General features: G+C 36.6%; 1 protein-coding gene across 4 annotated transcripts in view; it reads left to right on the top strand.

The window, feature by feature from the left end:
• The window catches only part of TUBGCP6 (tubulin gamma complex component 6), a 34131-nt gene continuing 18778 nt past the window's right edge, over positions 1-15353 (top strand). The window contains exons 1-6 of one of the 4 annotated variants that reach the window (XM_058190168.1): positions 1-49; positions 2491-3320; positions 3905-4068; positions 10667-10877; positions 13226-13399; positions 14895-15016. In XM_058190168.1, the coding sequence (XP_058046151.1) occupies positions 2571-3320; positions 3905-4068; positions 10667-10877; positions 13226-13399; positions 14895-15016 (1421 nt within the window). In that variant the 5' untranslated portion in view covers positions 1-49; positions 2491-2570. The other 3 variants (XM_058190169.1, XM_058190170.1, XM_058190167.1) reach the window with 3 other exon arrangements.

Raw genomic sequence — 15353 nt, 5'->3', positions numbered from 1 at the left:
CTCCTGCGGTAGCTCCGCCTCAATCCTGCTGTTTCCTTCGTGCCCCGCGGTAGGTCGGCTTTTCTTTGAATTTTCAGCGTTGGAGACGGAAGGTCTCCCTGACTGACGACCGGGGTAGGAGTGGGGAGGGGAAAGGTTTTTATTATTATTATTATTTTATTTATTTTTTTGGGAGAAGAGGGAAAACGGCGCCTTCTCGACTCGGCTACTCCAGGCTCGTCAAGGGCGGACTCCCCGGTATCCATTGCCCAGTTAGCAGCTCCGGTTTTCTCGCCTGCCTAAGTTTTCAGTCAGCTCGGCCCGCCGGCGCCGTTGGTTAACCCACCAAAAGACCCGGACGACCACCCTTCCTGGAGACCGCAACCGGGCCCGTGGTCCGCCAACGCCGGCTTTGCTTTTTTCCCTCCGACGCCATAGAACCGTCCGCGTTTTGTGTCTCCCCGCCCCTTCCCTCCACTTTTTTCCAAATTGGTGGTTTCTAGGATACCGAACTATAAGACCCATCATCCCCAGCCAGCCTTGGGGCGTGCCGATGGCGGAGAGGAGGCGTTGTACATCGCTACTTACCTAGGGACTCCTACCCGTCGCCAGGCTACGGTAGTCCCTTCTCTGCAGGGGAAGATAATCTGCGAGGTAGCGGTTGTAAATCAACTGAAAACAATTATAAATAATAAAATAATGTCCTCCTGAACGTCAGGCACATCCTTTCCATTTCGGATCTTTTTTTTTAAAGCCGTATTTAGCCTTTATTTGTCAAATTTCAAATTGGCAAAAATACTAGAGCAAGGAGATAAATCTGTGCATTGTAGAATGTTTACCATTTTTTTTCCAGGTTTTGTTTTATTTATGTAACACTCAATTTTCATCAAACATTTCTGTTTCTGATTTCTGACCATTCTTAACAGTATTTATTATTTACCGTTATTTAGAGACTAATTTTTTTTAGTATTTGTTTCAGTATCATTCTTGGTTGTATCTTCATCCCATGCAAATCTCTCTGAAAATGTTCCTCATAATTCCCTCTGTTACCTCTTCATTCTAAATCATTTTGTCATTTTTACTTTTAATTCCTTTGGACAGTGCTGGAGGCTCTGTGTTTCGGCCGCTCTATCCATTTACAAAACATCTTTAATTTTCATCAAAAATGCTTCTGCAGCTTTTGTTCTGACATTCCTTGTTGTCTTTGACTGCCTTCTTTGCAGTGTTCAGTGTAGACCCTAATTCAAAGCATTTCAATTTTTTGCTACAGTTCAATTTCTTTTCCACGGTCTCTTTTAGTTCATCATTGTACCAAGTCATCTAATTTGCATTTGTGCTGGGCAGAAGCTGGCATCTAATACTTTTTATTATTGCATATTTTTTTCATTCTAGTTTTGTTCACTTCTTTATCGTGAGAAAACTTTTATCTAAACTAATATTTCACCTTTTTCACTCATTCTTAAGGCTCTGAAATGACCCAGCCTCTTTTCTGATATTCCCTTGACTTTTTTCCCGCCCATCCAATCATATAATTTAATAAAATTCTCCTAGATTGTATTCATTCATAATGTTGCACAAATCTCTGATTCTACGATGGAATGTAATAGGCAACTATCACCATGGATTTCTACTTTCATAGATGCCATTGATTCATGCCTTCAGAAAGACCTGTCTGTCATGCATTTTAGCCTTATGATTCATAATAATCTGTTGATGGCTTCTTTGTTGGGGTCCAGGCTTCCAGGAATTCTATGGCTCCTCTGTTTGCATGGTCAGCTATTTCTTAGCGTTTCCAGTTAAATGTGTAGCCTGGGTAGCTGTTGAATACTTCCCAGTTCTTCTTCGCAGTTATGTATACTTCATTTTTTTTGCTGTAGTTGGCACCCCATCTGCCCTAGGTAGTGTGCGATATAAGCCCAACAGTTGATTCTATATAAAGAGTGTGTGTGTGTGTGTGTGTGTGTGTGTGCGCGCACGCGCACGCTTTCTTGGTAGGTTATGCATTTAGTTTACGCTGGATTCTTTACTATCATACTCGCCCCTTTTTCTCTTGCATTGTTGTTATAGTTAATGTTTTGCCTAGAGTAATAAAGTAAATAAGTGTAATCTTGAAAGAAATTACAAAAAATAGTGTCATAGCCTAATTAAAATAAGCAGAGACTTGTCCAGGCTGTCACCAGGAGTCAAAAACTAACCCCCAACGTGCACACATATAATTCACACACACATAACAAAATGTGCCTAGGGTCTTCTGAAAAAAGAGTAGAAAGTTTTAATTAAAGATTTGTGTATTAATTAGACTAAAAGATTTAAAATAGATTATTACTCTGACAAAAACCTTAATAGTTACCTGAGCTGCTATGACAGTGTTATGTTTGCAACATTCTTGCTACTTGCTATCTAGTAGTGGGACATTGCCAAAGTCTTGGCTGTTAATTTTATAATGCAGAGAAAATCAATAGAGACAGCATTAATTATGTTAATAATTTTTCTTTCTTTCATTTTTTTTAGGAACACAAATCTATGCTTGTTTGACTATTAGTGCTGGATTCATTCTGAGTTGATTGTGGATATCCATAACTGATGGGACCATGGAGGGTATTACAAAACTATTTGGTGACTTGTGTGAGGCTCACATAGTATCTGTGTCAACAAAGGTCCATTTGAACAAAAGAAAGAGCAGCAAAAAAATTTCAAGGAAAAGTCTCCAAAAGATTGTATATAATACTTTGTTTGCTAAGCTTTTTCTGGATGAAACCCACAAAGTTTCTCAATCAAATTTTTCTAAACTCCCTGTGAAAAACAAAATATTAATGCTGTCTTTCAATTTGAGAGTTGCTGGACTGAGCTTAGAAGCAGACAGGCTGGAGCAACTAGTAGAGGAATTAGAAAAGTCTACTTGCTTACCATTTACTGAAATTACTTCTATTTTGGATTTTCTGGTACAGCTTGCAGGAACTGGGCCTCCTCATTGTTCACCTCTCAAAAAGGATTATTTCGTGAATAACAAATATGTAGGAAGAAACACTAAATATCAAGGTTATGATTATTATGATGTTAGCATATTTGAAGCAGATGTGCAAGCTTTTATTGCAAATGAAGAACTTCAATGTAATGATACAATTCAAAAGACCTTGCAAATTATGGAGGCAGCACCTGGTACAGGTCTTCCTATGGTAGAACTGTTTTCACAGAATTGTTCAATGGGGGACAGATATGAGAGAGAAACTCGGGTCTCGCTCTTTGGTGCTCTCATTCATAGTCGTACATATGATATGGACATCAAGTTGGATTTGCCACCAGTGCCTGACAATGCAGATCTGTCTGGACTTGCAATCAAGGTATAAGATTATTTTGTCTATGCCAATATTGGTCTTAATGAACTCATGGATAGTTATACTTCCTCCATAGAATACAGGTGACATTGGCTAAGAAGCACCACTGTCTCCATTCACTCTAGCTCTGCAATAAAATTATTAGCTTATTGGAAGGATAAACAAAGACAAAAATGTAGATTTTCATTTTCATGCATCTCTGATCTGATGCTGGATGTTTCCATCTTGAAGTATAATGTGATTTACATAAATATACTCAAGAAAATCAGTATACCTTGTCCCTGTCTCAACATTACAAAATGTTTCTTGACCAGTAATATGTTTCTGACACACAAACCAATATTTCACAACAACGTAGGGTTCTAAAATGTTTTATTGCTTTCTTTTATTGATACTATTTATTCCTGTTTGAATGTTATAGTATAGCAATATTGTCTCATACGAGGTATTTTTTATAAAAAGTTGGATACAAACCAAATCTAATTATTAAACAATTTGTTATAAGCTCTACTTTTATTAGAACAATCCCAAAGCACAATTGTTAAAAGTAATAATGTAGGAACAGTAAAGGAGTATGTTTATATTTGCAGGTTCCCCAAAGTATTGATCCTTCTGAAGATGAAGGATTCCAGTCAGCATCCAATCTTACTCCAGACTCTCAATCAGAACCCAGTGTGACACCAGATCTTGATCTCTGGGAAGCAGCACTTACTTATGGACCTAGTAAACGACGGTGCTGGGAAAGAATTGGATTGTAAGTATTTTGCTTTATATTTTAAAAAAGTGCTTGTTGTAATGAGCTATTTTGCAGCAGCAGGATGCTGCAATTAGTACAATGTTCCATTGTTGTCTTTTCATTAGATTTCATACTATAGTTCAATTTCCAGAGTTACCTTGCTGATAAACAACTAAAATCTATTTGTTTGCAGTAAATGGAAAACTGGAGAATGGCAGTCTTTGGATCCAAAATATCACATTCATATCTAAGTTGTTCAGTTATGTTTTCTTCCTCTTTACATTTTTGGTAGGGGCAAAACAGAGGAAATGTGTGGAGTTGCACACCTAATAGTGTGGAGGCTATAGTAGTAAAGAAAAACTGATAAACAACATGCACATTTGCATTCCTTTGGATGATACATAATTGTTGATGAAAAGGAATGCATAGTAACAGGATTCAGAATATAATGTATCTTATCTGACATTTTCCAAAAGTATAACTAAAAAAAAAGTAGAAAATTGTTAAACTAATCACCAATTTTTTGATTATCATAATTACTAGTGCAGTTCTGAAGAAAATTGTCCAATGTTTTATAAATGAACAGAACATTTGAATCCAAATCCTTTAAAAGGTATTTTATATACTGGTAAATGAGTTGACTTTCAACCTCCTCCACACACACAAAAAGCAGAGGTTGACTGACATACAAATAAAGTAAGACGTCACCCTCCTGCTGGGTGCTCAAACAGAGCACTCCGTGTTAGAAGATTGTAAAAGTCAGTGAAACAGAAAATAAATCACTGTTCACTGAGCTTAGCATAATCTCTGGGTGAAAGAGATTATCAGAATTGTGGAAGAGTGGCAGGTCTGACAGGGGGTTTGCTCTTAAGAGCGAATTTTCCTGGATTTATGACCCCACCGAATTCCACTCCTTCCAACTTCAGCACGCCCTGTTTTATCAGGAAAAGGAGAGGAATGTTGCTTCTGCTCTAGAGAACTTATTAAATTGATTGATATTCCAAGCAGACGGGAATTTCACAAGCGTTCGAACTTTGATGTAGAATCAGCACGGCAAGTACCGACTCCCTTTTTGAAATTTGAAACCTTTCTTTGTCTTTGATTAATTGACTTTTAAAATGGCGTCTAAAAGTGAAAGTAAAATTTTTAGTACGATGAAGCAGCGTTACTTGTGGATTGTTACAAACGGAGTTTTTTATACTGAAAGGAGGGAAGGAGAGTTATTAAGTTTGAATTCCTGATTCTTTTGAAGACAGAATGGCAGCTAAACCTTTAAAGCCTTCTGGAAGAAGGGATCTGAACCAAGTCTTGAGGAAATATTGAAAGAACAATTAAAACTTTCTGAAGATAGGCAAAAGAGATGATGGAGAATTTTAATGCAAAAATAAGAGAAGATATTCTTATGGCAGTTCAAGGACTGAGTAAAAAATTGAAGGATTGGAAGTGGAAATGCAACAGATCTCTCAGTCAAATAAGTATTTAGAAGATGAAATGAAAGGTGTTCAGAAAAAAGTGGATCAAAATGAAGATCAGGTTGTGATATTACAATATAAACTTATGGAAGGAGCTCTTAGAATTCGTGGTATGCGAGAAGAGCGTGAGAAGACTTAAGAAAAATTATATCAGAAGCATTGGCTGAATTTATTGAAGCGGACCCCAAGAGGTAGCTTACCAAATTGATAAAATATATAGAGTTAATTCTTGGATTGCAAGACAGAGAAAGCTTCCTCGGGACATTGTGGTTTATTTTGTGAAAAGGACTATGAGAAATCAAATTCTGCAAGTTTCATATCAGACAACTTTAAAAATTGGAGAACAGGAGTTGAAGGTGTTGAAAGAGATTCCTTCAAAGATGTTAAGAGACAGGAAGGAATTTGCTTTTTTTACACAAGAACTTAAAAAACATCAGATTCAATTCAGATGGGAGGTGCCAGTTGGACTGACACTATTCTATCAAGGAAGGAGATATAGAATTGACACGGTTTTAAAGGCAAAGGATTTTCTTTCTACAGTTTTGAAAGTCGAAATAGAAGTGATAGAAAAACTTCAAGAGACTCAAGAAGGCGTGGTGACCCAAGAGCCTTTATTGCTGCCAGTATTAGAGGAACCACAAGAGCAAAGGGTGACAAGAGGAGCCCTTAAGCGTAAAGAAGAGCAACAGTCTCAAAGTAAAAGTCAGGATCCCATTATGGAAGCTGTGGGAGGAGCTAGACGGAAGATACCGGAGGAGGAGCTTCCGTTGTCTGCTTCAAAGCTTCAGGAGGCCAGTAATGGCAAATAGAATCTTGTCATGGAATGTTAATGGCTTGAATTCAGCTCAGAAAAGAAGGAAAATATTTCACTACTTGAAACAATTTAAAAATGATGTGATTTGTTTGCAAGAGACACATATAAAATTATCAGACCAAAAATATTTAATTAATTCAAAATTGGGTAACCATTTTGTTGCATCAGCTTTGGAAAAGAAGCATGGAATTGTTGTATATATCAGGAAGGATATACCAGCTAAGCTAATTGAGGCAGATATTCAAGGAAGATTTATTGCTATTGAACTGGTGATAGATGCAAAAAAGACTTTGTTGATAGGTATTTATGCACCTAATCAGCAACAAGAAAAGTTTTACAAAATGTTACATGAGAGGTTGACCCTCTGGGATTATAGTTCGTTTATTTTATTAGGAGACTGGAATGGAGTAATTGATACAAGAAGGATAAGAGAACTTCCTCCAAGAAGATACCTATACATGCAAAATTACCAAAATCTTTTTTTGAAATGATGGAAGACTTTGAGTTTAGAGATATATGGAGGTTACGGAATCCAGATGAGAGAGATTTTACTTTTTTTCTGATAGGCATCAATCTTTTTCACGCATTGATTTTATTTTAATTTCTAATGACTTGCTTTCTAGGGTGAAGAAAACGAAGATATTTCGAGGTGTTTAACTGACCATAGCCCAGTATGGATGGAATTATTACAAGGGAAAAAAGGTGGTAGAACATGGAGGTTGAATGAAAATCTGTTTAGATATGAGGATAATGTAACTTATTGTAAGAAACAGTTAAAAGAATTTTTTGATTTTAATATGTACAAAGGGACACCTATAGGAACTGTGTGGGAAGCGAGCAAAGCGTGTATTAGAGGGATATTGATTTATTTGGACAACAGGCAAAGGAATAATAAACAAAAGCAGCGTAGATATTTGGAAGAAGAAATTCAAAGGAAGCAACAGTTATTAATTCAAAACCCACAAGATCATAAACTTAAAGAGGCTATAAAAATATTACAGAGTCAATTTAATATGTTAATGGCAGACCAGGTGGCAACGAATATACAATATGCTAAACATAATACTTTTTGTAATGCAAATAAACCTGGGAGATGGTTGGCATATAATTTAAGGAAGAAACAGAAAGCACGTGTCATACAAAAAATAGAATATAAAGGTAAAGAGATATACCAACAGGATAAAATTAAAAAGGCATTCTCAGAATTTTATACTGCACTATATGCAAAAGACAAAATATTGAATAGGGACATTTATGATTATTTGAAAGATTATAAGGTTAATATTCTAACATTAGAACAGAGGGAGGAGCTGAATCGGCCGATAGCTATTGGAGAAATAGTGGAGGCAATTAAACAATTAAAAATGGGAAAAACCCCTGGTACAGATGGTCTTACAGCAATTTATTATAAAAAAACACAGGATGAAATATTAGGCCCACTTAAAGAATTATTTAATCAGATACAATTAGGAGTGGGAATACCCCCGTCATGGAAAACGTCTTTTATTTCACTGATACCGAAAGAGGAGCAAGACTGCTCTAAACCTGGTAACTATAGGCCGATTTCACTTTTAAATAATGATTATAAGATTTTTGTAAAAATAATAGCAAATAGATTAATGTTAGTTTTACAACAAAGAATTCATACTGATCAATCTGGTTTTATAAAAGGGAGGCAGATGAGGAATAATGTTAGACAGATTATTAATATATTGGAATATTTGGAAAAGAAGAATACTTCAGCGGCACTTATTTTTTTGGATGCAGAGAAAGCCTTTGATCGATTGCATTGGGATTTTTTATTTAAATTAATAGAGAAAATGCAATTTGGAGACTGTTTTATTAGAATAATTAAAGCGATTTATGGAGAGCAAACAGCACAGATTATAGTAAATGGTAGTTTGACAGAAGTTATTAAGATTGCGAAAGGAACAAGACAGGGATGTCCCTTATCACCATTATTGTTTGTTTTGACTCTGGAACCATTATTAGATAAAATACGAGAATTAATGAAAATAGAGGAATTAAGATTAGACAATATGAGTACAAAGTTAGAGCTTTTGCAGATGATGTAGTGGTTACGTTAATGAATCCTATAAATTCAAGTAGATTTTTGTTGGAAGTAATTGATAAATATGGAAAGGTATCAGGATTTAAAATAAATCAGAAAAAAACAAAAGTGATAATTAAAAATATGTCTATACAACAGAAACAAAAACTAGAGGAAATGACAGGATTTGAGGTAGTAAAAAAGGTTAAATATTTAGGGGTCTATATTAGCTCATCGAACAAGAAACTTTATAAGAATAATTATGACTTGCTATGGCAAAAAGTTCAGAATGATATGAATGGCTGGAAGAAATTGCAGTTATCCCTATTGGGAAGGATTGCGGCTATTAAAATGAATGTGTTACCTAGATTTTTGTTTCTGTTCCAGATGATACCTATAATTAAAAAGGATAAAAATTTGGAAGATTGGCAGAGTGGGATTAATAAATTTATATGGCAGGGTAAAAGGCGAGGTTAAAATGAAAATAATACAGGATTCACGGGAAAGAGGTGGTTTAAGAATGCCTAATTTTAAACTATATTATGAAGCAGTAACCCTTTCAGTAATAAGTGACTGGTTTAACTTAACAGAGGAAAGAATTTTGAATATAGAAGGTTATGACTTGTTATATGGATGGCATGCGTACTTATTTTATGGAAAAAAGTGGATAGGGCTTTTAAGAATCATGTGTTGAGAAGTGCTCTTTATGGTCTGGAATAAATATTCCTATAAATTAGATTATAAGATTCCTATATGGGCGAGCCCTAGACATGCAATAGAGAATATAAATATAGAACAGAAACAGGAAATGATTACATATAAAGAACTTTTGTATGCTGAAGGAGGTAGATTGCAATTAAAATCATTACAGGTATTAAATGAAGAAGGGAGGAATTATACTTGGTTTCAATATGGGCAAATAAGTGCTAGATGGAAAGAAGATCAAAAAATTGGTATAATGCAAAGGGAGGAAAATTTAATAAAGCAAATTAGAAATCAGACCCAGGAGCATATAAAGAGATTGTATAATGTGTTGCTTGAAATAGATTCGGAAAAGGATTTGGTAAAGGATTGTATGATAAAATGGGCACAGAATATTCAGGAACCAATAATGTTGGAAACATGGGAGAAAATTTGGGTTAGAAATGTTAAGTTTACACAAGCACAGAATTTAAGGGAAAATTTTTATAAGATGTTTTATAGATGGCATTTAGATCCCAAAAAATTATCATGTATGTATCCTAATATCCAAGCGAAATGTTGGAGGTGTGATTGTGATGATGCTACATATTTTCATATTTGGTGGACTTGCAAGAAAATTAAGGTCTTTTGGATAAGAATTTGGTGGATTATTCAAAATGTACTGAAGAAGAAGATAAAGTTCCTGCCACAATTTTTCCTTTTGGGAATTATAATGGATTGTACAGGGATTGAGACTAAACTGATTTTGAACTTAATAACAGCAGCAAGACTGTTGATTGGACAATACTGGAAGAAGAAGAGATACCTACAATAGAAGAATGGATATTGAAAGTTATTAACTTGGCTGAGATGGCTAAAATCTCAGCGTTTTTAAAAGACAATACGCAGGAAAGATATTTAATTGAATGGAAAAAATGGATTGATTATCTACAAAACAGATATCAGATTAAGAAATATCAGATTGCCTTTGAATAATTAGAAAGTTATTTTATGTAATGGGGGGGGGGTGGGGAGACGAAAGGCTTGGGTGGTGGTTATTTGGATTGGACTTTACCTTGTGATTGACCCGGGAAGCCGGGGGTGGGGGAGGGAGGGGGATGTTTTGTTTTTGTTTTTTTTTGGGAGGGAGGGGGAAAAAAGGGGGAAAATGTTTTTGTTTTTTTTAAAACTCTTTCAATAAAAAAAAAAAAAAAAAAATAAAGTAAGATAATTTGCCAAAGAAATTAAAATTAATTTATTTGTTCTTTTTTGTTAGACTATATTTAATGCCACAGGTATTAAATAATATTTAATAAAAAGGTCTTCTCAAAAAGAATTGTGGGCCATAATGCTTAGATGCTAGTAAGTTGGAAACAGCTTGTAATCTACATCTCTTTATAACATGGTGGATACTTATGCATGATTCATAGCTTAGCTATACTGAAGGTCAAACAGAAAAGGAAAACCGTATATGTTATGTATTATGTATATACATATACATGATTTTGTCAATAATAGTTTTCTTGAGACAAACTGGGTCTCAGTTTCAAAGGTAATTCAGACTTCTAGTTTTAACATTTTTGTGATTTTTCCTGACAGTCCACCTGGGAAAAAAGAGGAACCATATCTTTCAGAAGCTGGAAGAGAAGCCTTTGACAAATTTTGCAGACTTCGAGAACAAGAACTGCAACTTTTCAGCAATACTAAATTTCAGTTACTACAGCGTGTATTAGTAAAAGAACCAGAAATTGTTAAAGATGTGTTAAATGTTCTTATTGGAGTTGTATCCACTTCTTTCTCATTTAATCAGGTATAATATTTCAGTAGGGTATATAATAGCTTTATTTTTAATAGAAAAATCTTTGTATGCATTTTTGCATTATATTATACTGGACAAAGTTGCCTAAAAAAAGTATACATTTCTCAATTTTGAAAAATCTATCAATGGTATTGTTTAATGCAAGTGTTGTGTCTGCGCCCCCCGAGCTGGGCCCCCTGCCAGAAAGTGATTTGGAAAGTGAGGGGGAAGGGCCATCAGGACTTAACTCTGGAGCACTGGCTTCCCTGGCTCAGCTCCAGGAGCCAGAGGCAGGCCAGGTGGAGGAGATAACGAGGCCTCCGTCCCCTGACTCTTCCCCCCCCAGGTCACGCCTCCAGACCCGGCTGATGGCAATCAGGCCTGGCTGGACCCTAGGTTTCGTAGGCAGGAGAGGCGGGAACAACAGAAGCAGGGGTGGGCAGGCCTAGGAAGTGCTGAGTCACGGAGCCACACCCCACAGAGTATAAAAGCAGTCCTGGCTGCTCTGCTGCTCCGTGGCAAGCAAAAATTGAGCTGAACTCTTTGACTCGGAGAAGTGAGTTGAACATTCGGCCTGGACTGCTGGCTTCCTGGTTGCTGGCAGCCCCAAGATAAAAGGGAGACTTTGGCAAGCAGCTGCAGATTCCCTGCCAGGAATGATAGCAGCCGTGAACTCAATTACTGGCTCGTTTAGCCAGCTTGCGTGGCTGAGGCCAGGAGGGGACTGAACAGCAAGGGTCCCCAACCCATGGCCCACTACTGGGCTGTGTGCCATTTTGAACTGGGCTGTGGAAGCGGGCGAGTGAACGGGTGGGCATCCCCATTTGCGTGAGCAGTAGATGACTGTGTGTGCTATTCCCTACCGCTTGCTTGGAACCATGCTCTCTTCCCCCCCAACCCCCCCAGTCCACAAAGCTGGAAAGGTTGGATTTGGTTTAATGCCACTGATTTAGGAACAGCACCATATTGTGAGCAGAGAGACTAGTTCACAAAATGGACCTTATTTTCCCCCTCTCTTTTGCAATACTTGTCCTCCCTCCCTCCAAAATATTTCTAAGGTGATTCAAAAGAGTCCTCTATCCGGAAATAAATTTTGATTGCTGTTGGTGAGGAGGTTTAGCGAAAGGAGAATGGTTCTTCTCAAGCGAGATGTTTCCATAAATGGAAATGGACATTGGACTGCTCCTACGTTTTGCATATTCTTGGAAGACATGATTATTAAAAAAAACCACTAAGTAAAAGAAGTGAATTATGTAAGTACCCAGTTTTATACTGTGGAAAAGAATACATTAGTTGCCGATTTTAAATGCCCACATTATTAAATTAATTTGTTGCTACTTACTAATGTTTTAAATTGCTCTACCTTTTAACTATTACAAGTAATTTCATAAACTGTCCAGATTTTTTTTGAATGATTTAAAAATATATTATCAAATATTAATGGCCATAAGTTTGATTTAACTTTAAGACATGAACTGTGTATTCAGTAAAATTTAACTTTTTGTTGCTACAAAAGAATATTTACCATATATTTACTGATTAATTATCAATACCCTAGGTCAGTGGTCCCAACCTTTGTGACACCAAGGACCAGTTTTGTGTAAGACAATTGATTCATGGATCCGGGAGAGGAGGAGTGTGCAACCTAGATCCCTCAAATGCGCAGCTTGCAGTAGGGTTCTCACTCCTATGAGAATCTAATGTCTGATGATCTGAGGTGGAGCTGAGACAGTGATGCTTGCACTGGGGAGCAGCTTGCAAATACAGATGAAACTTCTCTCACTTGCCTTCAGCTATGTGGCCTGGTTCCTAACAGGCCATGGACTGGAACCCTCCATGGCTCAGGAATTGGGGATTCCTGTCCTATATAATCAAGTTCAGGCTATAATTTATTTATTATAAAGACATTTCACAGAAACATATAGAAAATAAATGTTCTAGTGCTCAACGGTCTCCAACCTTTCCGACTTGACAGACTGGATGTGAGGGGAATGGTTTCATATGTGTGCACATCACTTTCACAAATGCAGCATCCACCAGTTCCGAACAGGTTGCGGGCCCCTGCCCTAGATAGTAAAACCTTCCTATTGAATTAAAATACAGATTTAAATTACTTAAAGTGTTGTATTTAATTTTACTAGAAGCTTATATATTCTTACAATGTCAAATTAGTATTTAGCATTGAGGTAATATTTTCTTAAAATTATTAACAGTATTCAGTAGTTTTTTATTTTAAAAATTAATATAAAAATAGTACATTTAAATATTCACAGTTGGATTTATGAGGACCTGCATTTGTTTAGTAAATCTTTCTACGCTGTGCATTTTAGTAATTTCCTGTTATTTTCCCAACTTTATAGGCAGTTCAGATATTTGTAGTGAAACAAGGCATTTATGTCTCTGGAACTTCACCTGAAAGTATGAACTGTCTATTGTCAGAAGTGGCTGAATATGGAACATATTACACACGGCTGAGCCGTTTTTCTGTTCAACCAGTTCTAGACTCCTCATACAAAAAAGGGCTTGTATTTCAGGTAATTCACTTGCAGTTTTTATTATTAATTTGGTTGAATATAGTCTTCTCTTTACCTAATATCCATTAGTAAAGTCTGGTATGTTCTCTGTTTTGGAAGAAAAAATTGCCTTTTATTCTTATGCTGTTCAATTAAATCCCGGTTGTACAAAACTCTTCTTCACAAAGTGCAGAGAGAATGAGGTGTTGAGAGTAAGCAGAACCTTATTCATGCATAAGCTTAACTGTTACATTTCACTTGGGATTCAACCTGGTTATGAGATTCTTTATAGAGTCTCTTGAGATCATAATACATTGGATGGGACAAAGCAAGCTGCTATTGTGTCCCAGAGGATAGTGCTGCTGTCTCTACAGAAACCATTAGATCTCTAACAAGGCCTAAGCTAGCTTTTCTTGGATTTGCACTTCCCTGAAGAAACAGGTTCATTATTCAGGAGTTGTTCTGGATTCTTAGCTTCCTGCTTGATAATCAGGCAGAGTACTTGGCTAGTGGAAGGCTTTGCCAAGCTTTGGTGTAACATTTAAGGCAGTTTTTGGATAGGAGGTACTGGTAACAGTGTCTCATGCCTTCATTAACTTATTAACCTCATTAACAATGTAGCATTGTCTCTGCATACAAAAACACATGTAGATTCCTGTCTTAAACTTAGCCCAAAATACCAAATAACTGAAATAAATATTCCTTACACTGTATATCTACACATAAAGACACAAAATAGCCAAGGGAGCATTCACATGTCTTTGTCTTAGCATTGTACCATTTGTTTTGCATTCTGTTTATTCTCACAAATGCCTTCTATGATATGCTGTTCTTGATTTATTCAGCAACCAACATTCAGATTCATATTTGTGCCAAAATTCTATAATGTAACCTAAGACTAGAACCAGTCAATTTTGGCACATTTTGGTGGATATATCACAAGGAATGCAAAAGCCCAGTTCCATTCCATACTGCTTATGCTATTGTATAAATTCAGGGATCCCCAAGGCTAGAGTTTGCCTTAGAATTCAACATACTGTTGTCCATATCCCACAAAATTGTAGGTATATGTAGTGTACAGAATATATTGTTGACTATGTTAGGTAGAAATCTTTCTGATTGCCCACTGCTATATATTTGTAAGTGGATATAAATTAAACCAAGTTTTTTTAGCTGCCATTATTTGGTTTTGACTCAGTGTATTGTAGCCCTCATGGTTTATACTGTAAGAATTGGTAGTAATTCAATTGTGTCTCAATTATCAACTGTGATTAAGTAAGCCATAACTTAACATGATATAAAAATTCATTTGTTCATGCAGAGAATGTGTGCTACTACTGAACAATGGTTTTATGTTTCAAAAGATTGGTGTCTTAAGCTGTAGTGTGTGAAAAGACCCTTATCCTCTGAAAAAAATCAATGTATCCTATCGCCATTTTCCAGTTTAGTAAACTATGAGATACGGTGTACTTAATATTTTTAAGTTTAAAAAACCCTTTCTTTTTACTGTTGTTAGGCATTCACAAGTGGACTGAGGAAATACTTACAGTACTACCGAGCGTGTGTTTTGTCCACACCCCCAACTTTAACTCTTCTAACAATCAGCTTTCTCTTCCGAAAACTAGGACGACAGTTAAGGTAACATTCTAGGATTAATGTAATAGGACAGAAATGGAAGACTGAACACTTTTCAACAGTGTCCCAGAAATAGTGGTGTGAAAGGTGCTGCCTTTATTTTAACACAGGGGTCCTGAACCCCACCTGGCTGTGACCCACTACTGGGCTGGGAGACATTTGGAAGCAGGCTGCGGAAGCGGCATGCGCACATCCCCATTTGCACAAGCAGCAGGCAAGCACGTGTGTGCATGCTTCATTCACGCAAACGGCTGCTCATGTATAACTATCCGCTCTGCCCTCCCCCCGCTGGTTCACAAAACCAGAAAGGTTGGGGAACTCTGCTTTAACAGCTTACTGT

This window comes from Ahaetulla prasina, chromosome 7, assembly GCF_028640845.1.
Source record: "Ahaetulla prasina isolate Xishuangbanna chromosome 7, ASM2864084v1, whole genome shotgun sequence".
Classification (NCBI taxonomy): Eukaryota; Metazoa; Chordata; class Lepidosauria; order Squamata; family Colubridae; genus Ahaetulla; species Ahaetulla prasina.
This window is presented reverse-complemented; position numbering and strand designations above follow the sequence as displayed.